Source organism: Neltuma alba, unplaced genomic scaffold (genome assembly GCF_004799145.2).
Source record: "Neltuma alba isolate B1F8T4 unplaced genomic scaffold, ASM479914v2 tig00004513_pilon, whole genome shotgun sequence".
Lineage (NCBI taxonomy): Eukaryota > Viridiplantae > Streptophyta > Magnoliopsida > Fabales > Fabaceae > Neltuma > Neltuma alba.
The window spans coordinates 1-27,315 of record NW_021633740.1 but is presented as its reverse complement, the minus strand read 5'-3'; the positions used below and the strand labels follow the sequence as shown (position 1 = coordinate 27,315).

At 37.5% G+C, this 27,315-nt stretch overlaps 4 protein-coding genes and 1 pseudogene across 4 annotated transcripts; 3 read left to right on the top strand and 2 right to left on the bottom strand.

Moving 5' to 3' along the window:
• Positions 1-2,414: 2,414 nt before the first annotated feature.
• Positions 2,415-7,889, bottom strand: LOC114745031 (uncharacterized). The gene is made up of 9 exons (XM_028933173.1): positions 7,772-7,889; positions 7,093-7,153; positions 6,463-6,628; positions 5,563-6,332; positions 4,541-4,714; positions 4,313-4,429; positions 3,556-3,735; positions 3,423-3,469; positions 2,415-3,064 (listed from the first exon to the last, which is right to left on the bottom strand). Exons 2-9 carry the CDS (start codon positions 7,138-7,140, stop codon positions 2,740-2,742), a joined length of 1,827 nt encoding a protein of 608 aa, XP_028789006.1. The 5' UTR covers positions 7,141-7,153; positions 7,772-7,889; the 3' UTR covers positions 2,415-2,739.
• A 645-nt stretch (positions 7,890-8,534) lies between these two features.
• LOC114745032 (DUF21 domain-containing protein At4g14240-like) lies at positions 8,535-12,504 on the bottom strand. Its single transcript, XM_028933174.1, has 13 exons — positions 12,234-12,504; positions 12,042-12,118; positions 11,326-11,409; positions 11,119-11,232; positions 10,905-10,988; positions 10,632-10,703; positions 10,415-10,482; positions 10,114-10,201; positions 9,966-10,039; positions 9,531-9,876; positions 9,402-9,448; positions 9,169-9,241; positions 8,535-8,873 (listed from the first exon to the last, which is right to left on the bottom strand). The coding sequence occupies exons 1-13, from the start codon at positions 12,481-12,483 to the stop codon at positions 8,844-8,846; spliced, it is 1,407 nt and encodes a 468-aa protein (XP_028789007.1). The 5' UTR covers positions 12,484-12,504; the 3' UTR covers positions 8,535-8,843.
• A 3,040-nt stretch (positions 12,505-15,544) lies between these two features.
• Positions 15,545-16,671, top strand: LOC114745029 (uncharacterized). The gene is made up of 2 exons (XM_028933171.1): positions 15,545-16,073; positions 16,145-16,671. Exons 1-2 carry the CDS (start codon positions 15,545-15,547, stop codon positions 16,669-16,671), a joined length of 1,056 nt encoding a protein of 351 aa, XP_028789004.1.
• A 5,195-nt stretch (positions 16,672-21,866) lies between these two features.
• Positions 21,867-23,210, top strand: LOC114745027 (protein WHAT'S THIS FACTOR 1 homolog, chloroplastic-like; annotated as a pseudogene).
• A 1,183-nt stretch (positions 23,211-24,393) lies between these two features.
• LOC114745030 (uncharacterized) lies at positions 24,394-24,780 on the top strand. Its single transcript, XM_028933172.1, has one exon. It carries the CDS (start codon positions 24,394-24,396, stop codon positions 24,778-24,780), a length of 387 nt encoding a protein of 128 aa, XP_028789005.1.
• Positions 24,781-27,315: the final 2,535 nt, after the last annotated feature.

Below are 27,315 nucleotides of genomic sequence, written 5' to 3'. Positions count from 1 at the left end.
ACAAAAGGCAAGGAAAGGCGAAGGAGGAATCTGAGTCAGTAGAAGTGGATGAGCAGTCAGTCTCAAGCGTGTACAGCAGAGGAGACAAAGTGATAGGTGTCACTTGTATATCTTAGGTGGACACTCGGACATATCTCATCTCTACAACCATATGGACCCAAACACAAGTCATCCACCACAAATTGCTTCTTTTCATATCTCCATGCTTTTCTCTATAAATATATATGTTTGGATTCCCCAGGCCACAACGCACTGATTCAAACCTTCTCTGATAAGCTTCAAATACACAAGAAATATGGCAGGTGTGTTCTCTGTTAGGAGTTCAAAAGTTCGTTCATGGGAAAGATGTTCCAAGCACGTCAGGCAGCAGAGGACTCGGCTTTACATAATCTGGAGATGCACTGTGTTGCTCTTGTGTTGGCATGACTAGAGGAAAGATTATCAGAGCTCGGTGGCGCTCTGTTGCAGAATGAGTCTCGTCTAGAACTTTGATCAAGCACGGAGTGTGCATCTCTCTCTGAGTCTGAGGCAGGATCTAAAGTTCCAACTTTTGATGGCTAACCAAACCGATACAGTTCGCAATAGAAGTCAAATGAAGCTTGTATTATACCCTTTTCTTTTTTCTGGAGGCGCCTCGGAGAAAATCAATGGTGATGTAGTTTTTTCGTTTAGGAGAAAGAGGAACTTGATGACTGCCGAATATGTAAATTACATATCGCACGAAAAGTTCAAAGAAAACTAATCTTTCATGTTTCACCCTTTAGTTCCGTTTTAGTTTTTATTCCAGCGGTTTTTCTGAGAATGAAGCGTTCCGTTCCGATGGTGACTGTATTTTATATACACAAGTCGAAGTTGATGCTAGTCTTGCTTCAAGTTATGGATGATGATGTTCCATTCTATGACACGAGGCAGAGATTCCTTTCCATATTTTTTCCTTTTTTTGAATTGAGGGAACTCAATTGTGGTTGTGGCAACCCCGTTGGGCGTTTGCACATAACACATGTTGGAGACAATGAATGAATGAAAAGGCTTGGAATCTGATAGGTAGAAACTAGAAAGTAGAAAAGAAAACAGAGTAGAAGGCAGAGACAATTTTTGGTCTTAAAAATGACACCCTGCTGTGCTGTCTGCTATTCTCACACTATAAAGATGCCAACATTTTGCCTCTGCTGCCTCTCCAATAATCTTTCCCCTTCTGTTCTTCTGACTCTTTCTTTTTCATTATTCTTTGGTGATACTTTCTTTTAATCTTTATTTCACATTCCTATAGAATATAGTCTAATATTCTGCTTTCACTTGAGAGTTGAGAGAGAAGGTTCAAGTTTTTATTTCGCTTTTTTTAAAATTAAAATATTTGTGAAATTATTATTGTGTTCCATAAAAAAAAAAAAATCTGAAGTACTTACTATTACATTTTAAAACATAATACTTTTCTAGTCCTAAATATCATACCCATTTTATAGTAATGAATCTTATATTTAGGACTGAAAGAGTATGATTATAAGTTTTATATAAGTTGATATTAACTAAAAATTTAATTATATAAGTTCTAGTCCTTAAAAATGATTGTAATTTTTGATATGATTAAACTTCAATTTTTAAAAATCTCAATTGCTTAGATGTATTTTCCCATTTACACTTCAGTCTAAGTACATGGTTGTTCCATTTTACCCTTTTCTTTTCCCCATTAACAAAAGGTGGTGAAGACATCCATTGGAAAAGAGTTGTGTGAACTAGCTCTCTAAACCCAGACTCTGAAGGCATTTACCACAAGAAAACACTTGGTTAAGTCTGGAGAAAGTAAAATGAGAAAAGTCTGGAGATTGCAACTTCGCCGAATGGAAAATGCCCTCTGGGGCAGCAGAAAGACGTATAGTTGAAATGGTTCGTTGTTTGTTGCGAAGCATGATGGGCTAAGCCCAACTTAACAACAAAAAGAGTACAATAGCCCCAACTTATTCTTGGAGAAGGCTCGTTACAAGTCATGAAACGGTATTTCCCATGTATCCCTCAATTTCACTTACATAGATTTATCCAATCCTAAATAACAAATAATTTTTTATACTAAACACTCTTTTAATAAGTTTTTTCTCTCCCAATTCTTACCTCATACCAAATAAGACCTAAATTCTTACCTTATGTAAGGCCAACTAAATCTTATAACATCTCCTTAAAAAAAAAAAGATGTTAAAGAAGATTATGCCAAGTCCAACATAAAAAAAAGTGTGTAAAAAAAAAAACACAAAAAATGTCAAAGCAGAACGTAATTGCTTTCTAAAAAAGTATTTGCTTTTTCAATTGAACTAGCACGATTGCTTAAATGAAAGAATAATGACCCATGCCCAAACGCCCCCTAATCCCTCCCCCACGCACAGTAAATAATTGGATGTCCCACTACCCACTAAGGATCTGGATAATGTTAACCCAACCAAACGCCATATTTCTTTTTCTTTTTTTTTTTTAAACAAAGTCACACAATTCTCTTCAACGTTTCCTGTACAAAATAGCTGGGAACCAAATAGCACCAACCTCAACTAAATGCAAATATAGTTAAATGTACTAGAAGTTCAAGCTATCATCTGGATGTAACTAGCATATAAACAACAGACAAGAAGACATAGCTCATTGTTTTCTATCAATGAAATCCGAGGAGTTTACGAGATACTTAATTTGTTGGATCTACAATAGCTGGACTGCTATTTGGCGTCTCCTTCTGTCCTTTTTCCTTCCTAGCAAAACTCAGGAATTCAGCTCTTGATCTTCCTCTAAGACAATATCCCACTCATCATCCAGAGGAGCCTTATATTCAGTTTTCCCGCTTTCCACTTTATTCTCACTTTCGGAGGACAGTTCACCAGTTGAGGACGCTGGCTTGGTCTTAAGTATTTCAGACGAATCACTGTGATCTGAGCCTGCATCGGTTGCCAAGCTTTTGTGAGATGAACCTGACGAAGCTAAGATACAACTAGTCTGGCTTGAGGTGAAGGATTTGCTCAAGGGGAGATTGGCATCAAATTTTGCCTTGAGAATCCTGACGTCCTGACAAATAACAGAAATTTCTCCCCTGCAAAGTTAAATGAGCAGCAAGTATGTTACAAATTATGTTGAGATAACAAATCACAAAAATTCTGTTAGGTTACAATGAAACAGCAACGGGTGAAAGAAATCTCAAACAAAATGCATTCTTTTCCGTTCCAATTTCCAAAAGACAGAAGATTAGGGGAACTTGTAATAACTTATGAGAGAAGTTCAAGGTGATTAAGAAGGCAGCAATAATGTCTAGATAGCACACACAAACCAACAGAAAGTTTCGAGTAAATGAATCAAAATATATAACAAAGCAACAGCAAAGAGATTCCAATTAGAAAGACATTCCAATAAAAATGCATTCAAGTAACAGTTACAAACATAAAATAACTTACTGCAACATATCCACAACTCGTCCACGGTCAATGAGGAACTCCCGTAACTGCAGAGAAAATATAGAGAATCACAACATGTTAAATGTAAATTCCATATGACAAAATCATTTTAAAGCCGAGGAGCAATAGCAACCTTGGAGTTTTCTTCTGCTTCCAGTTGCAGTCTTGTTGATTCTTGAACTACAGTCTCCATGATTGCTTCCTGTTCAGCAAGAGCCTTTCTTGCAGATTCCTCCTTTTCCAACTTTTCCTGCTCAGCAGCTTTCCTCAGTTCTTCAGCTGCAGCTAACCGAACTCGAAGAGATTTGCTCATCTAAAAGATGGACAGAAAATGAATCAATGGAAGATATTAATACCTCCCAACAGTAATTCAAGCTCAGATTTCTAACATGCAAAACAATAGAATTCGTTCCATAAAAAACATTGCTAGGTCACATGCCTTCTATAGGAGACAAGCTGGCGATGGTGAAATGATTCTGACTATTTGGTCTCAACGAGTTGGTAAGGCACTCAAACTAAACTCTACTTGCAGGTTTCAGTAACACAAGAAAACTGACGTAAATATAATGGCTCTCCACGATCTTAAAATTAAGAGCAGAGAAAAAAAAATGCAAGGGTGACAAAAATGTCAGTACATTAGAAATGACCACTATGTTTATACCGTACAATAATGCGGAGGTGTGATTTGGGGTACATAAATTACAAGTCTAAGAAGATACAAGTCCTTCGAAGAACATATAAAACTAACACTGGAGCAACAAGCAATTATTCTTTTCAGACACGCAACACATGGCAGATCCAGAAAAAAGTAGTTTCAGAAAGGAAACAATGTATACAGAGAAAGGTTATGATGAAAAATTAGCAAATAAAAGGGGAGGGAGGTAGAGCACCTCATCAAGAATTGCAAGTGATTTATTCTTTTCATCTGACAAACTGAGCAAACGGGATTGAAGTTCCTTCATTTCAGTAGCTAAAATTGCCTTTTCTCCATAGACTTCTCCCGCATGCTGCCAAAACAAAGGCGAGAAATAATATTGTATTCATTATACATAAAACTGTCAAAGCTAGAAATCTAGTATTTTTTGCATGCTAGAAATTTCTTCCATAACATTGACTACCATGTCATTCGCTTCTTTTGCATGCATCAACATGTTTTTCAATTCTTCCACATTAATAAGAATCTCAGATCCTCCAAGAGCAGCTTCCATTTTGGCTCGTTCTGCAGCTTTCTCCTGAAGTTCCACTTCTTTCATTAAGCTGATAAGAGATTCCATTGACGAAAACAGGGTTTTCTGCATCATTGTTGAATTGTCATAAGACTCAAGAAGTTTTAACTAAGGTTCTTACCAGATTTCGACCTCCAAGCTATATTTAAATATTATTCTACAAATAAGTCTTGCAAGATGCTTGTCCATTTGCTCATTTATAAAATCATGATGACTTCAAGTCATTATCCTAACAATGATACATGCATAGGACGGATGTAACCGAGCCAAGGCCTAATACACTTCCACGTCATTAAGATATTGGGTGAAAGGCGTTCAATGTAAGCAGTGACTCAGAATGTTCTTAATTCTACTGCTTTTTAAAAAACAAAGTACATGTGCTCAATTCTGTTAATTGAGTCCTATGAATTTGATCCGAGGAAAAGTACAACAAAAAATGCTACAAGCAAATTATTATAAGAACATAGATTTAAAGAATATATGTATTATTCAATATATTATTAACTTGTGATCACATGCAACCCTGCCAAGATGTCTTCAACTTGCAACAAACGGACAGTCGCATGAAAATAGTAACTTCAAATGCAACGCATTGAAGACAAATTTTAATCAGTAGAATATCTTCAAACATCGAAGGCAAAATTAACAGGACATACTACTACATATGTCATTAGCTACAATCCTCCTGTAGAAACATGAAGGCTTAAAATAAAGACTACAGGTGTAATTTAGTGAAAGAGAGATATCAAAAGAAAATTTCATAATAAAATGACAGAATGATTTTTGTATTGAATGCAAATTATACAGAAGAATATGCAATATAGTCAGTGGCATTTGTAATTTAGAAATTGAACTCAAAAACTAACATTTATGATATCCTATATCCAAATATAGGAGTACAAAAGCAACAGTACCTTATTACTTTTAGCTTCATCAATGATCTCTTCAAGCAGATCAATTCTGCATACTTGGTTAGACTGGCTAACCACATCTTCCCCTCCAATCTCATCGTCAACATCACCGGCTTTACTCACAGAGCATCCTTGTTCAGAAAAAGAACAGGCACTCTCCATATTTATTTCTGCAGCAATAGGAGTGCTACGATCAAGTTCTGATTGAAGACTACATTCTTCAGAATTTGACATATGCCTTTGAGCTTGATCAACTGCTTCCACCTCAGAGCTTTCTCCCTCAGTCAAGGAAGGTTCATAATTCACTGATCTGTGGCTTATAGCACAGGTAATATCATCATGGTTATCAGCTGTAGGAATGGCAAAATAGTTCCCCTCGTTTCCATTGCCATTGTCATTCATGGGAGCAGGTTGCATTTCATGGCACATGCCAGAAGAAAACAGATTTTCACTCTCAACATCTGCACATTCTAGGTCATGATCAAAGCTTGTACTAGCACCGTGCTTCAAATCATTTGTTGCATTCACTGTAACCTTATCTGTGACATGTAAAGATAAGAATTCTCCAACCTTACCCAAGGCATATTGCTCCTCGCTTTCATTAATTTCGAGAAACTTATCAGTACTGCCATTGGAATTACAAGTATTTGGAACTTCAGTTACTTCCAAAATCAGCCCTTTATGTGGCTCAATAGAATGAGATGCAGTTTCTATATTTTCAGCAGCTACGGTTTCAACAAGCTGTTCATGCCTCAACATATTCCCTTGTCCAGCTATTTCAAAATGCAAATTGATCGTGAGCAATATATCAGTAAATCAGCTCAATGCAACCAAGGAAGATATCCATTAAGATACAAACACACACACACACACACACACACACATTCGGACAAGTAAATGTACCTTCTACATTTGCGACAGTTTCATACCCCTTATCACGTGGAGGAGTTGCAAGAGGGATGAACCTTTTAGACATTAGAGGAATGACTTCATTCAAGACAATTCCTGCGGCTAAGTCAACATCCTTAGAGTGCTCAATAGCCACAGCCCTGAGAATCCTGGCATCAACCTGTTCATTGCATTCGATCAAACATAGCCTATATCAGGAACATGAATCAATAATAAGCCTAGTACATTGCCAGATGACTAACTCATCCTCGAGCATAAGTACTAGCAGCATACCATTAGATTTTTAGTAGGACTAGATTTTTATTGATCATTTTTCCAAAAGCATGCAATTACCAGTAAGAATCAGAAATAGCTGTGTGCATGGAGAGGAGTTAAAGGCGAATATAGCAAAACACTGGTTCTCTACTCATCCAGAGCATCCACATTCATGCACCTACTATTAGATTAGATAATCCAGTGCATAACCCTTCATCTAATTTGTTTAATGTCTCCACAGTCCACACCCGTTAAATTTACCATAGGAATTCAGAACAACATAGAATAATAAACCCAGACGATTTAGCAACTAATCATAGAAAAAAGCAAGCTGAAAACAATTATTTTTTTCAATATATAACGCCTTGCCTGTGGAAATATCTCCTGCAAGCATTTGTAGACCGCGTTGAAACCCATCAGGAGCTGTTGACTGCAAGGTCCAAAAAAATAAGGAACTCGTTTTACGTTTAAGTTTTAGTAATGGAAACACATAACGTAAAAGTACAAAAAGCCATATATGCGAAATAATTGATTAGAACTCCCAATTCATTTAACAAAGACCCAGAGGGAAACAAACTAATTTCGCCGTTTTGGAGAATCAGACTAAAATATCACATATGCATGAAACCGCAACCCCCCCCCCCCGGGGGGGGGAGAAGAAACCCGTAAGAACAACTTCACCGTTAAGTTTAAAAACCAAAACACCCTCCGCCCCAAAAGGTGATTAGGAAATTAAAGAAGCACACGAACAGAACTGCTGACAAAATTCTCTAAAACCACATACTGTAAATTGTCAGGACAATTCAGATACATTAAATTAGGTATGGCCACCAAGAGAGAGGTAACGAAAAATCAATGCAGAAAAACCCTAAGTATTCCGTCTTGCCAGAACTATTAGCACGGAGAAAGGGTAGACTACATTAGAAAGCAGAATCGCTTAGACAGAGAATCACCACGAAGCTTCCCCCCTGTCAACCGTCTTAGGATTTATTAACTTTTCGATCGCAACCCAAGGAAACAGAGATAGTTTAATAGGGATCGCACAAACCTAAAGTGATGACAGTGGAATTCAGAAGGAGACCCGGAAGAAGCACACGAAAAAGACGGCACCTCAACTATTTGTAGTCTCTGTTTCTCGGAAAATGTGGAGACAGATGGAGCCAAGGATTATTGTTTTTTCGGGCCTTTGACGTTCGAGCTAAGGAATTGGATTTGGATATATGTGTCGTTTCATTATCATGCGAGGACATTTTCGTCAAAACAAAATGAGTTAGTCCAGAGTCCAGTCTACTTTCTTTCATGTTTTTTTTTTTTTTCCCTTTCCAGTTCTACAATTTCGCAATGCGCTGCCTAGACGATTGCCCTGTTAATTTTCTCTGCGGGGTTGAGAGCAAGCAAAGGTTTCAGGCTTTCAGTCGTCGGCCAGAAATAAAAATAAATCAGAATAAATTCGTTAAAAAATATCCCATTAAATTTGGAGAAAATCCTAGTGAATCGAGTATCCCTTTTTCTTTTCCAAAATCAGTTTAGTTTGTTAATTGAAAAAAGATTATGTTGTTACCCAAAAAAAACAAAGATTATGTAAGAAGTAAAACCATTATCCCTCCTATTTTTACCCAAAAAAATAACAATATCCCTTCTACTAAACAACCTTTTTAAATTGTGATCGTGCTACTTATATTTTTCATTAGACTATAAAGAAATAATAAATTTAAAAAAATAAAGAAACGATAAATGTAGTTAAGCTAATTGTTTAAACTGATAAGAAATTGCGGGATGTAACTAAAAGCCGCGTGGTGCGAAAACAAAGATTGGTCAAGCTGAAGAGCGAGGATAATCATGAAGGACAAGTGGTCGAAAACACCAGTTCTGGGGAAGATCAAAGACAAGAATATATTATTTTCCAAAATCCTAGATCGTCATTTTCATTTTAAGATTACAGGGTCTGTATCTTCATGCCGTCTTTCAACTCTCAACTAGTGATCACACAAACATAGTGGCGGCTCCATGCTTTTGTTGCCTGATTGAAGCTCATCGTTTATTGTCCAGAAAGAGGCTCCATCGATCATAGTAGGATCCCGGAGCTCCCATTGAATGTGAATTATCCTCCTCAACGTTCTTCAAAACTTTCCCTTGCTAGCTTGATTTCCCTGAAAAATAGAAATAGGATGGGTTCAGAAAAAATGTCTAAGAATTAGCAGACAGTTGGTCAATGTATGATTTCTCATTAACAACCATCAAAACCATCATGATTTTGTGAACTTCAGCGCATGGGTGCATAATGTCTCCACTAGAAGAGACAAAGATTTTTCTACCACAGGAACTGAGGCAGAACGTAAGTGTTTTAGTTCAAGAATAGAAAAAGAGGCATAAACTTGATTTCCATTCACAAATGACAAGTCTGTCCCCCAACACAATTGATTTCTATTGCATTGTTGAACTTACTGCGGGTTTGTGTCCAGGCAATCTCCGAGTAGATGGAATTCGTGCCACAGCGGCAGCAGCAGCCACACGAATTCTGCCATATTCATGATACATTCCAAACTCGATCAGTTATTAAAGCAACGAGAGAGATCTACACATATCAGAGATAAGTTCAATCTATTTATTTCTTGTGGACGGCTACTTAAGATTTTTATTCAAGAACTTGGCGAGAGAGAGCGGTGTGGATAAAATACCTTCTGTGCACATCAACATACACATCTGTTTCATCTACTATTTCTTCCTGCATTGATAAGAACATGAGAAATTATTTCTTCAGTTTAAGTGGATAATACAAGATGTGACAAAGTCCAAGTGAAAATTACCTGTAGGAGTTCTTCAAAAACATCTTCAAGGGTTATGATGCCAATAACTTCCCCATCTTCAAGATTATCAGGCAAGTGTTGAGTACCATTTTGTTGCTTTCTGGGAACCAGAGGAGGTTTGTCAATAGCAACAATGATATTTTCCGCTTTGTCAGAAGTTTTGGTTAGCAATGGCATTGTGAGTTGAGAATTGTGATTCATGACTTTGTCTTCCTCAAGTTTCCCATTTTCACCACCAGCTTGAGTGTTATTTCTCTCCTTGTTCACCTTAACTACAGCTGCCATATGACTACTTCCTTTCTGGAACTCATTCAGAATGTCATACAAAGGCATATCTGATGGAACCCTGCGTTAATGAATAAGAATTTTGTCTATAGTAAATAATAGTACATCAGAAAAGAAGAAACATTTGGTTAATGTGTTTCACTTTCGCACCTAGGAATTCTTCTGATAACAATAGCACTAACCGGAGTTTCTGTTTCGGCTCTCACAGTGAGAAGACTTTTCACCTAACAGGAGAGAGGTCATTAGCGGCAATGAATAATTTCATTTTCAAGCATTCAGTGTTGGTGATCTCACTTACTAGTAAGAGGCCAATTATATTACTGGGATTCCCACAATACACAGGAACACGACTATGACCTTTTGCAAGAATTTTCCCAATTGCTTCCCTGTCACATGAGGAAAAGCAGAAACGTACTTCAGCTGTAAGTTTACAAATATGCACAGAAACCAGCCATAGGAGAAGAGGAGAAAGAGGTTTGGGATAACACAAAGACGTTTAAAATGATATTAAACTAGCAGATGTGATGAAGAAAGATAAATGAAGATTCTGCGACTGCTATGCACATTTGAACAGAAAAAGCTCAGGAAAATCAACCCACCAATCCAACTTGGAATCAATATCCAAAGAAAAGGTTGATTCAATTGGTGTCATTGCCTCCTCTGCAGTCTGAAATACGAATATACGATGCATAATTGCACTAGAAAAAAAAGGTCGGTGAAAAATGAGGCCCTCACTGAAGTTCACATGCTAGTCCTATTCTATTTGCCTCTCACACCCAAAAAAAAAAAAAGAATGTTGTTCAAAGCAGAAGCTACCTTTTCAGTAAGATCTAGTGCTCCGCTGATAATTGTTGTCTCGTCATGTGTGAGTTCGCCCCCTTTACCAGCCTAAAACGGTCAAAATTATGGATCAATTTATTCGGAAGATACTTTACTTTTTAATGCATTACTTCACTTAGTGTGAGTCATCATTCTCTTGTTCCAATGTAATACTCACATGACTTCTCATGCCAACCACATGGTAATGACTTGAAGGCACTATAATTAGCACAGAAGGAGATCCAACCGTTGATTTTATAAATGGATTACCTCTTGACTGTGGATTGAAACGAGGGCCTTCAATTGTGATCGCCTAAACAAGGCATCATTGTGTCCAAGAACCGCATCCAGAACCTGTGAGCATGGAGTTGCAGCATACATATGCTCAAAAAAACCATGAGCTTTTCAAGTGCAATTGACCAGGATCCTTGTGCTTTATGTAACATTAATCGGTTCAAGCAAACTTGCAAATTTCGAGTATTACCTTTCCAATAGGATAAGCAATTGGATAACAGATTATCATCAGAATGCGCACCACCCCTACGAAATTTGCACCAACGTAGAGCCTAAATCTTGAGCATATAGCTTGTGGGATAACCTAAACTCAAATTTCACACAGTTGACAGACATAAAATGCTTCAATATCTGTGTATAGTGCAAAAGGGGTTGGAAAAAAAATTGTATATTTTACCTCTCCAAAAGCCAGAACAAATGTTACAGACAGTATTACTGCTAGAAAAGGGTGAAAAATTTTGTCAAGGTAAATTGGAAGTGCCTGCAGAAGAAAAACGGAACATACAGGTAGAAAAGAAGGATTAATATCAGAGATTGGAAAACCAGATAAACAGAAAGAGGTTTAAAGTATATTTTCAGTTCAATATCTGTCAAACAAAGCACATTTCAGCTTCTTTGTACCTGACTGACTGATAACTGACAATCTAATAACAATGTCTCTCTTTGAGGGGAGAAGGTGCCATCTCATAGCTAATGACCCTTACTCTAGGAGCATTCGGTAATTTTCATATTTCAGTAACAACGTGTACTAATAAGCTACGGAACAATTGAATGACAGTTTATGCTTGATGTGATCCAAGAACTAGCTAGAGAATAGTGTTATAACTTCAGAGTTGCGCAGAGGAATGTGTTGATCATTCAAAATATTCATACGGATATATGCCAGCAAAATAAAGATGCTGATTATTATCTAGGTACAACTGTTTGCACGTACCATAGTCTCTCTCCCTCTCTCCCTCCCCCCCCCCAAAAAAATACTGAGGAATCAGTGTTCTGGCCATTTGCTTCGAAGTCAGAAGCAAGATAACTTTCTAAGTATCTAATTATGATGAATATAATTAATATAGCAAAAAAGATAGAGCAGAAGTAAATTAGGTTATGATTTACGAATACCTCCATGGCACAAGCATTGCAAAGAAGCAGAGTAACGAGCAGCTGATGCTGCTTCTGAATAACTGGCAATATAGCAGCTGTAAAAGGGGAATAGAAAGTAAAAGACGGCTTCATTAATAAACTCTCTCGCATAGCTTACATATATACAAACAGAGCAACAAATATAGTTAAGGACGAAGGAGGTTGACGAACCTGCTTGTTTCTTCTCTATGGAGGTGCCACTGCGCTGGAGAATTTCAAGGTCAACGATGCCCAAAGACATAAGGCCGAGGGTGAGACCAGACATGATGCCAGCGAAGAGGACGAGAAGGCAAGAAATCCCAGCATAAACGAACCACCATAACGTCCCGAACTCAATATCCTCAGCATCGTATACGATGTGGTCCGGCTGGAACCTCGTCGTCCCTCCAAGCTTCAATCTCAGGGAATTCAACGGCAACATAGTAAACGAAAACGATGATGAAAAAAAAAAGACCCAGATGAACTAAGGGGCCACACTGGGGGGATTAAATACAGAAGAGGCATGAACATCATTGCATTTGCACAATAATTTACCCCTATGATCCTGCCCAGTGAGTGGGCTTCAGTAATTCTCTACCGACTACCGTTTGATAATGGACGTGGGCTCCACTGTCCCATGCTGATAAACGGTCGACGCTTGTGCGTTTCGATTGTGTGCTCCGCAAACTGTCATTTTTCCAATTACGCTCGTGTGACAGGGTATGAGAGCGAACCAATAATGTACGTTTATGCATATGGGACATTACATTCCATTGTTTTCTAGCCAATGTAAGTTAGTACCGAACTCACGCCGCTTGGCCTGAATAAGCTTCCAACTTGCACATCCACATAACTGTATTGTCCCAACTAGATTATATTTTTGTCATCAATTTTTTTTATTTGATTTTTTTCCATTTCAAGTATTAGTAATTTTTAGCTTAGTTTAAATTAATAGTGATGAAATCATCACTAAGTGTGAGAGAAGATGGTTGATGAGGTTTTTCGGTAATATGCAAGGAGTTTTCCAATAAAATTCTATGCTCCTTCATCCGATTCTATTTATAAGATTTTAAAATTTGAATTGATTTGATCTTTTTTATAAGATTCTATTAAGGATTGTCTAAACATGAAATGTATTTTTATCAATTTTACTCTTAATTAATTACCTATTCGTTTTCATCCTTTTATCTTATAACTGTTATTTCTCTCATTAAATAAAGACATATTTAAAAGAATTAGGTTTAATTTTTATATATTTATTATTTTAAACTAATTTTAACTATTTTTTTAAATCGTATAATTTAATTATATGAAAATAGCAGGGCGAGCACGCGATCTTTAGCCATTATTGATTATTTCACCATGGTGTGATTGTAGAGGTGGATGACTTGAAGCACGTGCCGACGGCCAAGAAGATCAGAAATTATTTTATCTTTGCACCTGCCTTTTGATGAAACGAGCATGATTACTATTTGTGGATGAAAAAAAGCTCACCTAACATCTCCTTTTGCTATTATTATCACTATTTTATCTTTTAATAGGGAACAGAATGCCCGTTTCCCTATATTTTGGATCCCATTCCGGCGGGCGGCAGACCCTTAAACTGCGAGCAACCTTACTCCCTGAGCTGTTTTAAAATTGTATCAGGACGCAACATAAGGCTTTGCATGAGGGTTGCTCAAAACGGAGTTTTGAAGCCCAGCCCAATATGGGGACCAAAAATTCGATACTCCTTGCAACCCTTTACCTCTTTCTTCTCAGGCTCTTTAATCTTCTTAGAACGGGCAAAACGAATTGAGCGCGCTTCAATAAGTATAGAAGTTCAAAATTATTTTAGTTTAGAAAGGACTTTTAGATGAGCCCTTGCACCAAAAAAAATTTAGGGGTGTTTGGATGCCTTTTAGAATCATGGCTTTTGAAACCATGGTTCTAGAAAATCTAAACACCTCATTAAAACCCAATAATTGATTATTATGCCAAAACATGGTTTCAAGGCTAAAACCATGGTTTTTCAAGAAGCTAGGTGTTTTGGATTAATTTTTTTAGAAATGATTCTACAGAGTTCAAGATAAGTATGTGATAGAAATTTTGTCTAAATTTATATGAAAGCACTTCTTTTAAATGCTTTTAAGAGGTCCCAACTTTTTGGGTGGAAAATCAAGATTTTATCAATATATATATACATATAATTGTTAATTAATTACATAAGTAATAAATTGATCTAACATATGTACATTCATTATTTATATTTTTTTTGGTAATTTGCATATTAAAAAAGTAATTTAATAACATTCTCATTTTATCAATTTTTTTTTCATCGAATCTATTCCACTCAAAATCTACTGCTTAAAATCACTTTTATCACTTTTTTTTTTAGAATCTATTCCAAAAGTTAATTCAAACACCATCTTAAACTAATTCTTGAGGCGGTTTTCAAGAATTTTTTATATTTTAATGTTGAATTAAAATATGAAGATACAATTTGCTAGATATTTATTCTGGGCGATGAAGATGAAGTTGACAAGATTCTTGACTTTACGTGAAGACAAGGATAAAAGAATATATAATTTTGGATCTGCTACGCAGTAAGTACTTTTAATTTTGGATCATGGGGTTCGATGAATGACTCTCTTTTTCCTGTTTCCCGAGCTTCTTTTTTGTCACCTATGTTTTCCGAACTTTGCTCTTTGAATCTGTACCCTGTAATGATTTTGCTTGGTTGATGAGTACTTCGGGGAATATTTTGGCAGTTTGGCGTGTCCTGCGTAATATCTCCCACATCATGCATCTATTGTTTTTTTTTTTTTTCATGCTTGAAAAGCTGTGCCTTTGAAAGTTGAGCTTCACTTGAGATTTATATATTTCTATTGCAAGGCCTGCAAAAAATTCTCTCTACAAGTAGCAGTCTAACTAAGAAAGATAATGGCGCTCGTTCCTGCTGGGAAAAGCTTAGCTCGTGCTCCTCTCTCTACGGAGGAAAATGATCTGCTTGTGAGGAGCTCAAAGAAGATCAAAAATAATGCTATGGAACAAGAAGACTGCTCAAACGAGAACCAATGGCCAAAGCTCGGGACTACCCAGTTTCCTGCTAATAAAACAGGACTGACATTTGCTGAGAAACTGAAAGGTGTTACCAACCAGGATGACCATTCTGATGATGACAGGGATGAGAATGATGATCTATCTGATGATAATATGTCTGAATCTCAGTCGGAGACAGAAGCTGATAAGAGAGAACCTTTAGTGAGAATAAGGGAAGACCCGAAGAGAAATTTTCCTACATTCCATTTTTCCGGTAGATTGAGAAAACGTCTCTATAGGGCGTGGAAAAAGGCAGTAATTGTGAAACTCCTAGATCACAATATAGGCTACAAAGCGCTAGACTCCAAGCATTATGGGCTAAACGGGGAATCATCAGTTTGATTAACATTGGCTATGGCTATTTTGTAGTCAAATTATCAAATAGAGAGGATTATTTTAATGCTTTAACAGAAGGCCCATGGATGATCTATGATCATTATTTGACAGTAAGACCATGGGAGCCTAAGTTCAATCCTGCAAAAGCTAAAATAGATAAAGTGGCTGTCTGGGTTCGTTTGCCAAGGGTCTCATTAGAGTATTATGATGAGGAGGCTCTCACTATTATTGGAAACAGGATAGGGGAAACAATCAAAGTTGATGTTAATACTTCTTCCCAGCTACGAGGACATTATGCACGAATATGTGTAATGGTTGATTTGGGTAAACAACTAATGTCAGGCTTCTCAATCGATGGTGAGGACTACTACTTAGAATATGAAGGGCTCCACGCTCTTTGTCTGAACTGCGGGGTATATGGGCATCGCAACGAGACATGTCCATCGAGAAAATCTACAGAGCAAAATGACAGCAACCAGAATAGGGGCGCTGAGGGTGTACAAAAAGCTGGAATGGATATTGATGGAGCTGGGAATAATGATCAGGAAGTATGGAAGGTTGTGCAAAAAACCGGCGACAGAGGAGGGGGAAAGAGAAGGCAGGGGGAGCTTTCCGGCAACCAAGCTCAGGGACGAGGTTCGAAATTCTAGCTGACGTGGAAAATAATCAATATAATTTAACTAAAGAAATAGAGGATAATGCAATCCCTGCATCTTCGGTCCTGGAGAACGTACCATTTGCTAAGGCTACCACCACTAATGTACGATTTGTGCGTGAGACAAAAGATGTGGCGAGTAAGAGACGTAACAAGCAAAATGGCGCGGCTGCAGGGGTGGTCCCAGAGAAAGTGACAGAAGCCGTTAAACGGGTAGAGCAGGGGAGGAAGGAAAAGAGATCTCGTGAGATGTTCGTGAATCATAAGAGATCAAACGAGTTATTGATGTTGACACTGGATGAAACCGAAGAAGAGGGCTCAGCTCGAAGGAATTTTGGTGAAGGAGATAATAACATCTCGAATGAGAACATTGGGGAAGAGCAGATGGATTATATCGAAGATACTGCACCCCTCCCTCATGATCCGGGTGAAAATTCAGAGATGGACAAAGGGCCTGAGGTACAGCAATGTGGGCCAATGCTGGTAAACCCATCTAGTGATGAATTTGAGAAGGAAACCCAAAGTGATGGGCCTATGGTACCTGAAACCCAATTCTAATTATTGGGTCGTGTTAATTGGGCTCTGGATCCGTTTTCTTTTTAATGTTTATGGATCAAATAATGTATTGGAATATTAGGGGGGTGGGTGGTAACAACTTCACACGGAATCTGAAGGCTATTTTTGGAAACTCAAAACCTGCGGTCCTTATGCTTTCAGAAACAAAGTGTGGAAATGATTCAAAATTACAGCGTCTATACTCACTGGGCTTCAACAGTCTTTTCTCTGTTCCAAGTACTGGTCGGTCAGGGGGTCTAGCGGTTGCTTGGAAGAGTGACTTTGTTCAGATTTCAGTTCATAAAAGTGATAGACAATTTCTACACTTAAAATGCAAAGTCGCAGGAAAACCTTCTTTTTTCCTTACTGCCATTTATGCAATTCCCCACTCACAGTTCCGGCAAATTCTTTGGGAGGAGTTGAAACTATTATCCCAAAGTATCTCTGATCCATGGGTGGTGATTGGGGATTTTAACGACATTGCGAAGGAGTCAGAACGGATAGGTGGAAGACATCCAAACAGCAACAGAATGAGTTAGTTTAATGACCGAATTAAAGAGTGTAGGCTGACAGATTTAGGATTTAAAGGTCCTAAGTTTACTTGGAAAGGGCCAAAGATGATGGGGTGCCCACGGATGTATGAGAGACTGGATCGAGCCTTGGGCAATGCTATGTTCATGTCTTCTTTTCAAAATTATTTGATAAAGGTATGTGCTCGAACAAAATTTTCTGACCATAATCCTTTGAGTTTGTGTCTTGATGCTGAAAGATTGAATTTTAGAGGAAACAAACCCTTTCGTTTTGAAGCTATGTGGATTGAGCATGAGAATTTCAATAGTTTTGTGGAAAATGCCTGGAAGTGTGATGATGATATTAATAGGAGTTTGTCTCACTTTAAAGATTCCATCCTTGTATGGAATAAGGAAGTATTTGGCTTTGTAGAATTGAAGAAACGGAATATTTTTGCTAGATTGGAAGGTATTCAAAAGTCTCCAGCCTATCCTCTATCAAAATTCCTTACTGATCTTGAATCAAACTTGCAGTTGGAATTAGAGGAGGTGTTAAAGTTGGAAGAAGTCAAATGGTTTCAAAAGTCTAGATCAAATTGGATAACTGAGGGAGATAGGAATACTCGTTATTATCATCTAAAAACTCAAAAGAGGAGGAAATGGAATAAAATTCTTACTCTGAAAAATGAACAGGGTAATTGGGTGGATGATGATGCTGAACTGAAAGAAATGGTTGTCGATTATTTCAAACTTTTATTCTCTTCGAATGACACCAGCTATAATGACCTAGAAACGAGGGCCAATTTTCCTAAGGTTGATCGCAATCTGATAAATGATATGAGTAATTTGCCTACTGATGAAGAGATTAAATCTGCGCTGTTCGCTATGGGCCCCTACAAAGCCCCCGGATTCGACGGATTCTCCCCTATCTTTTTTCAACACAATTGGAAGGTGTTGGGCCCCTCTATTTGTAGCTTTGTCAAAGGCATTTTTCAGGGAAGTCTAAAAGTGGATGACTCAAACAAAACCTTGATTTCTCTTATTCCAAAAAGAGAAAATCCTCAGCTAGTTGCTCACTTCAGGCCTATCTCTCTTTGTTCAGTGCATTACAAATGCTTAACTAAAGTTATCACCCACAGACTTAAAGCAGTGATGAATGATTTAATTTCCCCTTTCCAGTCCAGCTTCATCAAAGGAAGACTTATACAGGACAACATTATCATTGGTCAGGAAGTTCTTCATGTAATGAGTAAAGCCAGAGGAAAGAGAGGGCTTATAGCAATGAAAGTTGATCTGGAAAAAGCCTATGATAGGCTTAATTGGAACTTCCTTCGCACTGTACTGTATGATGTGGGTTTTGATGATAAATTTGTGAATCTTGTTATGGATTGTGTAACCTCTGTAACCTATAATGTGTTGTGGAATGGATCAACAACTGAGTACTTTGCTCCTATGAGAGGTCTTAGACAAGGAGACCCTATCTCCCCCTTTCTTTTTGTTCTTTGTATGGATAGGTTATCCCATCTTATCTGTGATGCAGTTGATGAAGGTAAGTGGAGAGCTATTTCCATTTCCAAAGGTGGCCTTTCTATCTCTCATCTAATGTTTGCTGATGATTTATTGCTCTTTGGAGTTGCTTCTGAGAAACAAGTTGCTTGCATGATGGAAGTTTTGGATCAATTTTCTCAGGCTTCAGGCGAGAAAGTTAACAGAGATAAATCTTCCTTATATTTCTCTCCTAAAGTTGATGCAAATGTTAGAAGAAGGATTAGAGAGTCAACACAAATGAAAGTGTCAACAGAAATAGGGAAGTATCTTGGTTTTCCCTTAACAAAAAGTAAAAAACCTACAGCAAAGTTTCAATATATAGTTGACCAGGTGAGAAACAAGTTAGCCAATTGGAAAGCGGAATGCTTGTCTACTGCAGGTCGCATCACTTTGGCTAAGTCTGTATTGAGCTCTATTCCTCTTTATCCTATGCAAGTTTCCCAAATCCCTAAGAAGATTTGTGATGAGGTGGAAAGACTACAAAGAGACTTCATATGGGGTCATAACCGGGATGAGCAAGGCTATCATCCTATAGGTTGGCAATCTGTTATTCTTCCTAAGTCTTATGGAGGCCTGGGTTTCAGGAAACTTGCTTCGATGAATTCTGCTTGTGGTGCAAAGTTAGCCTGGAAATTAATGATAGGGGAAAGAGGTCTGTGGGCTGATGTACTGTTTCAGAAGTATATGATGCATAATGATGAAAATCTATTTGATGCTAGGCCAGGAGATTCCAGTGTTTGGAAATTTATTTGCAGACAACGAGAATTGATTGAGAAAGGATCTATGTGGCAGCTGAGGAATGGGAAATCAGTCAATTTTTTTAATGATTTATGGCTGTATCATGATGTGAAAGTTAAAGAACTCTGCTTAAGACCTCTGTCTATCGAAGAGGACAGCAGCGTGGTGGCAGACTGGATGATTTGTGGTAACTGGGATTTTCATAAGCTGGAATCTATTGTTAAGCCTGAGGTTTTGACAAAACTTAAGGGAGTAATGCCTCCTTTTGATTCTGCTGGGGAGGATTTTTTAGTATGGAAAGACTCAAGCACTGGTATGTTCAGCATCAAGAGTGCTTATTTTATGATGGAGGAGAATCCCCAAACTCTCTATAGTCCAATCTATAAGCTTATTTGGAAATGGAGAGGTGCTGAAAGGATTCGGGTATTTATTTGGAGAATTTTCCATGGTAGACTTCCTACTAATCTATGGAGAAGTAGATGGTCTCAGTGTTCCCCTATGTGTTCTTATTGCTTTCAAAATGCTGAAAGTATTCTACATGTTCTTAGAGACTGTGCCTATGCAAGATCAGTGTGGGATGTTTTAGTAGACAACAAACAGGTGAAAAGTTTTTATTCTGGTACTTTAAAAGAGTGGATTGCTCTAAATCTCAAGGAAAATATGGGTTCTGATAGAAATAATAATTGGAATCTGACATGGGGAGTTACTGTTTGGAAATTGTGGCTCTGGAGGAATAAAGCAACTTTTGATGAGACTTTTGTTAGACCTGCTAATCCAGTAGCTATAATCAGAGATGGATGGCCGAACCTCACTTTTGCTGCTACAAAGTTGCATTATGGCATGAGAGAACAGCCGTTGGACAGCTCAACTATTTGGAAGCAGCCATCAAAAGGATGGATTAAAGTAAATGTGGATGGTGCTGTGTCAAATAGCTCGAAAAAAGCTGGCTGTGGGGGATGCATTAGAGACCATAATGGAATTTGGATTGTGGGTTTCTCGCTTCAACTCGGGTCGTGTAATGTTTTGGAGGCTGAAACTTGGGCTATTTTCAAGGGCTTGAAGTTAGCTTGGGATTTTGGATTTAAACGCGTTATTATTGAATCCGATGCAAAGAATCTGATTGAGTCTATTAATCAGGGGAGGAACAATCAGTATTGCAGCCTGTTAATGATGCAGACACTTGAGTTATTGAAGTTTGACTGGGAAGTGCAGCTCTGCTATATCAGTAGAAATGCTAATGAAGTTGCTGATAAATTGGCTAAAAGAGGACTATCAACCTCATCATATTTTGATACGTGCCCGAGCAGCCTGAGAAGCTTAGTGGAGAAGGATTGTGTGGATTAATCCCACTTTAGTCCAGTTTTTTATGTTATTTTCAGTTGTACCAAAAAAAAAAAAAAGTAGCAGTCTAACTTTCATTTCAATTCTATCTACCTGGGAAAAATTCCATCTTGGATCTAGCATGCCACTTACAAAGAGCCACCTAGAAGAGCCATTTGCCACATATCCATTTTTAACGCAGTTTTTGCCATGCCATGGTCCCTACGCCAATTTTCAGATGTTCAGGGATCAACGACTTTTGGGAAAAAAAGAAGCGTGCATTAGGAGGGGTGAGTTTTAATTGAAGAAACGAACCATGGGAGTTTGGGACTTTGATTGGGTTGAGTACATGGGCATTGTTGTTATATATTATTTTCTTTGCGAAAAAATAAGTATCCTCCTATTAGAAATAATCCTATTCGAGATACTATCAGGCACTAGATGTGAGCACCTCTCCCAGCAGGAATTTGAATCTTTGTTATTTATTACTCCTCCGGTTCTTAATATAAGATTTATTTAACTAATTTGATTAAATTAAAAAAGTTAGGTAAGCTAGTTAATTTTAAGAAATATGACATATTTTTCCTAAAACACCAAAATCATCTTTCTTAATATCCTCTCTCCCTCTTCTACTTAATTATGGCTGAAGGAGTATCATAGGGGTAATTTAGAAAAAATAATAAATATAAAAAATAGATCTTATATTTATAATTAAAATCAACTCAATAATCAGGTCCTCTATTAAGGGTCAGAGGAGTATTTTGTTAAAAGCAAAATGCAGCTTTGATTGGGCTCACTAATGAAAACAAAATAAGGCCTTTAAGCTTTGGGCCCGTTTAATTGTAGTGGATTCTCTTGTCTCTGAAAGTTGAACTATGAGCCCATCTTAGTTTTGTGCTTTTGCAAGAAAGTCCCCTGACTTGTGGTTATCTTTTTGAAGTTTGTTTAGAGTTCCGTTTAAAATAAATTTTTAAATAAATTTATATAAATTGAAATAAAATTTTTTTTATATATATTTGTATTACGTAAATTATATTTCAAAAGCGACTTATAAATTCATTCGCTCGCTATGTTCATAAGGGCATGGTGGCGGTTGAACGGCTAGCCTGCTCGTCCGCATCAGGTATGGTCAACAAAACTCGCCACATTGTCCTTCACAAGCTAGATGCTGCTTTTGCTCATCACAAGTTCAATCTTCACGTGAAAAAATTCATAAGTAGCCTCAAAGTAGTACGGAGAAAAGACCATGAACTAGACCTGGCAATAGAGAAAGACAAGCGGCATAAGCTCAGCACTCCTATTGTGAAGGAGGTTCTGAATGAACCGGGTCAAGTAATTTCATTGCGATATCTTGAGAAACAGCGCGAGAGGATGTCTTAATTTCAAAATTACAACCTTTTTAAACCAAAACCCTCGCCTGTTTGATGTCTGCCATGATCGTATCAAACCAAAATCAAAGCGTGTTTGCTTTCCAAGAGTAAGCGATCGGCTTAGAAATTTTCTGGAAGAAGACAAAAGGATTTACAGAGAAAACGAGCTCTTAATTGTGTCGAAGCTATGTATATTGTTAATGATTTTGAAGGATAAGGTGATTAGCGCGGATAAATTGCTTCACGTGAAAAGGGAATTTGGGGTCCCGAATGATTTTTTGATTAATTTGATTCTGAAGTATCCACAGTATTTTAGGTTAACTAGGTGTCCTAGGGAGGAAAAATCATTTCTTGAATTGGCCTCCTAAAACCCCGAATTTGCAAAATCTATGATTGAGCAAAGGGTTGAAGAGGAGACGAAATTGATGAGGATTATGGTTTGGTCAAATTTCTTCGTGAAGCTTCCACCAGGAGAAGATGAGGGAGCGGACTGGAGATTGGACTGAGCTTGATTACATATCGTTATACGAGGATGTGTCCCATTTGGATCAAGCATCAAGAGAAATGGAGAAGAGGACCCTTTGAGTATTTCACGAGCTGCTTTCTCTTCTGTTGTACGAAAGGATTCCAGTGCCAATATTGGGAAAGTTTTACAATGACTATAGGTTTTCAAACGCATTTCCAAGTGCATTTACAAGGCTTTCAGGGATTTTCTATATATCCTCAAAAGGAGGGATTAAAACAGCAATGTCAAGAGAATCTTACGAAAATAGTGAGTTGATTGATCGAGATCCACTGCTTGAGATAAGAGGTAAATTTGTTGAGTTGTTTGAAGAGGGTTGGCGGCAAAGAGCAAAGGAGTTGCGATTGACAGGAGAACAAATTAAGGAAGACATGGAATTTTTAGCTGCTAAAGCTAGTGAGTGTAAAAAAAGCATTATTAAGGGATAAAATGCTTTAAGCGAAAGGTGGCTTTGATGACCGTAAGAAGAATAAAAAAAGTGAATCATTATTGACGGCAGATAAATTACACTGAGAGATTAAAGTTTATATTATCATACATGTTGAGATGCCCAGATTATTGTAGGAAAAATTTTGTAGTTAGTACTCTGTGATAAATGTTATTAAAGAAAAAGCTGGAAGTTTGTTGTAGAGTAATTTTACTTGGTGATTCACAATTTTTTCAGTCCCGATGGTTGAGACCGATTTCATATTAGTGGAGCAGAGAAAGATTGCTGTTTAGAACATATGACTAGATTTGGAAACGACAAGTAACTTTCCAATTTGAAAACTTGAGTCGAATTCTATAACTTAACTCATCTTGGTAAAATGGGCTTAATACATAAACTTGTTCCGTTTGCCTTACTAACCTATCTCTTAATGCTCGTCATAGCAGGCCTTAATTGAGATTATGGTCTAACAAGCACCGTACGTTGAATACCTTTACGTTTGTGTTTGTTTTCTTTCCGAATGAATCTCGCTTTTTCTGTTTTTCATATTTGAGCAGTTTCAATGGTTTGCGATAAGAATTCAATGGCATGGGTCTCTGTATTGTCATTTTGAATTCCTACGATGCCAGCGATATAGATTCGAAGCTCATCGAATGGTAAGAATATCGAAATTCCGCGGGAGAAATCTGTAACAATTGTTGTTTATGCGAATGACGAAAATTGAAATAACTCGAGGCCGTTACTCTGAATCTGTGCGGAAACTCGTCTGCCGCCACGCCTCTGTCTCAGAGCAGAACTAGATTCATCGTTTACTCTGTTCATGGACAGTCGGAACTATAATCTGAACAACAGAGCAACGAAATAAAATTCGATGGATGGTCATACGCGTTCCTTGAATTAATGGAAAACAATTTACTAGTACTAAATTATGCCTTCCTCACAGCCTCACAGGATCTGCCTGTTAACATGTTTGAGTTAATTCTTTAAAACTTAGTTCAGGAACCAGGTTGTTGGTGCGATAGTGATTAAGATAACTTTGTAAGTCACCTACAAAGTCGTCACACACAATGGATGAAAAAGTATAAACGAGTCGGCCATAACCATTCTCTTGAATCACCGAATAAACAATCAAATGGCAGCAAGAAGCATACGGGTATGCAAGTATTTAAACTAGGATTACAGGGTCACAGCAACATTGAAAGCTTTTTTTCAGTCTCTGAAACGTCAGCAGAAGAGAGAAAGAGAGATCGACCGAACATGGAGGAAGCGCAGGTTTTTTGGTTAATAACAATGACTCTGACATTTCTGGCATTAGTGCCGATGAGGGAGTGCGACATTATGATGTCACCGCCGGGACCTCGCCCGCTCTGTGCAACCCAGTTTTCGCTAGTAAACTATGCTTGCTCATCAGTGCCAATCGTGAGAAGGCCCCCAGGTTTACCTGCAGAGTCCGACGACGAACAACACAGCCATCACCGGCACCGGCACCGTCACCGCCAGCTGAGCCCTCAAGAAGAAAGTTGCTGCCGGTGGGCTCAGGATGTGGATAGCCAATGTGTGTGTGAACTTCTGCTTCACTTTCGCTTGCCCTCATTTCTAATGAGGCCATCGCATCAGTACACGCTCACCATTGGAGAATCTTGCGAGGTCACTTACTCGTGCGGTGGCCCCATCTGATTCATAACTTTGCGCTATCCGACATACCGGTAAATAATTTAATGTGTTAGCGTTCCTTTTGAGGTGCGCTGGAGAAAGAAGCTACGGTCACCTGTCGTCTTTAGTTTTTCGCCTTTTGGTGTCTCTCATATTTGGGTGGTGCGTACTCTCCATTTTCACTGTGCCATCTAAAATTGGGAATAAAGTGAGTTACAAGTGTGTTGGGAAAGCGAGGTGCTTTTAGCGACAATATATACCACGTGATCAATTACAGAAGTGTTGTAAGAATGTCAAAATCTCCAGTGAGTTACCATTAAAAACAAAAACAAAACAAGACGACCCTTGAGAAACTCTAAGAGCAACGAATCAAAGTTAAAACACAAGCACACAACTCACTGAAAGATTCGTGTTTTGGTAAAGCTTGGGTCACCGAGTTAGGGCCAATTGCCGGAGTGATCAGTGATGTGCCTAAGGTTATGATTGGCTCAACGAGAGAAAGAGAAGGGAGGGATTTTAATAGAGAAGAAGAAAGTAGTAGAATTTTAATATTATCTTATTTGGATTTATAAAAAAAAGGGGAGGGAGAGGGAAAAATATTTAATATAGATAATTTTGTTCTTTATTTTATTTAAGATATGAGCATAATGGTTATAACATGACAAAATATGAACATAATGGTTATAACATAAAAAATATGGGCATAATGATCACAACATGATAAAATATTATCCTTTCCCTCCAAATTCTCCTAATTTTGAAGGGGAGGTTGAGGAGGGGAGAGAGGGAAAAAATTTTCCCTCATTTCCTAAAATTTATGTGTTGCCAAACAAGAAAAAATGATTAAAATCCCTCCCCTCCCATCCCCTCCCTCGTACCAATCACACATTAAAGGATGAGACTTTCCGCTATACAACGTCGGAGATTCCAGTATTCTCATGTCTTTTAACCTAAAGTCCTCACTTTGCTCCATTGCAGCTGGGTAATTTCCTTTCACTCTTTGATTTTTACTGTCCCTTGCTAATTAACCGTGCGTGTTTGGTGCGTGTCAATGGTGCTACATTCATCGAGCATCAGTGAATCCGCTAATATATCTATATATGATATATCATAACCATCCTTTAGAATCCGGACAGGACATGGTTATGTGAGTTGGGATGATCAATGGCACTCTCACTGTAAAATTTTCTCAAAAAACTAATCCAAGTAATTAGTTAAATGAAGCCTAGTTTCAGGGCGTTAAGAATGAATGTAGAGTTTTTGAAATGATTTAAAACAATTTTTTAACCTTGATCTATGAAATATAAAAAGATGCGAAAAAAATTTATCTTGTAAAACGTGTTCATGAACACTAAATAACCACATGCAAACAAATTAGAAGTCAATGGAGGATGTGAGGCGGTGCGATTGAAGATTGTGCTGGGAGGCAGTGGGACTACTGCTCTGACCAAAAGCTGAGGAAACTCAACTTGCAGTAATGGAGGGGCGTGTGGGAATCCAAATAAAAAAGGAGAGAAATTAATAAATGATATTATGTGGGAGGAACAAGACAAGAGGAGGGGGGTAAAAGGCCTTTTTATGCGATGCTTCGAAAAGAAAGATTAATTACTTCTTGGACCATTTTTCACTTGAAAAAGAAATCATATCTCACCGTGGGTCAAAGATAAAATACGATACCTACAGCAATACGACAAATTATTCATTTATCTTTCTTTACCTCCCCTTTTCTATCCACCTTCTTTTTCCCCTCTTTATGTGTGTGTATATATCTCTTATGTCCATCCATCTTTCTTCAGTTTTCAAACCAAGCTTTTATATTTTTAGAAACCCCAATTTTATAACTATAAAGAGTAAATCACACTATGTTTCTTGAACAAAAAAATACACTCTTTCTCGAAAACTTTATTGGAGCCATATAAAATTTGTTATGATTTTCCGAGCAAAATACACATTTATTTTGAAAACATGAAAAAGTGATTGTAAAATTGAAAAAAAAAGAAGAAGAGAAAATAGAAAGATGGTTGGGATCTAATATTATTTTTGGGGGAAAAAAGAGAGAAAACGCTTGCTGTAAGCTTTGAGTTTACACACCATCTTAAAGGGAAAATTGTGTGACTGCGAGAGTCACCTCACATGCGGGGAAGGCTTAAAATAGATAGAAAAAAATAAATAGAATGAAAACACGATTAAAGAAAAATTTAAATATAATGTGCATTCTATTATGCGATTTTTAAAAATCAAACAATACTACCTCCGGTCCTAATTATAAGAATCAGTTGACTAATTTAAAAAAATAAGGAAATAAGTTAAGTTAATTTAATAAATAAATGTTGTCTTTCCTAAATATTCTTGTGTTGGCTAAAATTATAATTATTGGAAGGACTATCTTAAAAAAAGTTGGGTAAATATAAAAGACAAAATAGATTGAAATCTTATATTAGGATAAACATAAAAATCAAACGAGATCTTATATTAAAAAAAAAAAAAGTACTTTGTTAAGGTGTTTAAAAAAGATTTTAAAAAGCAGCAGAACAAGTTGCTGCTGTTAAATAAAAAAAA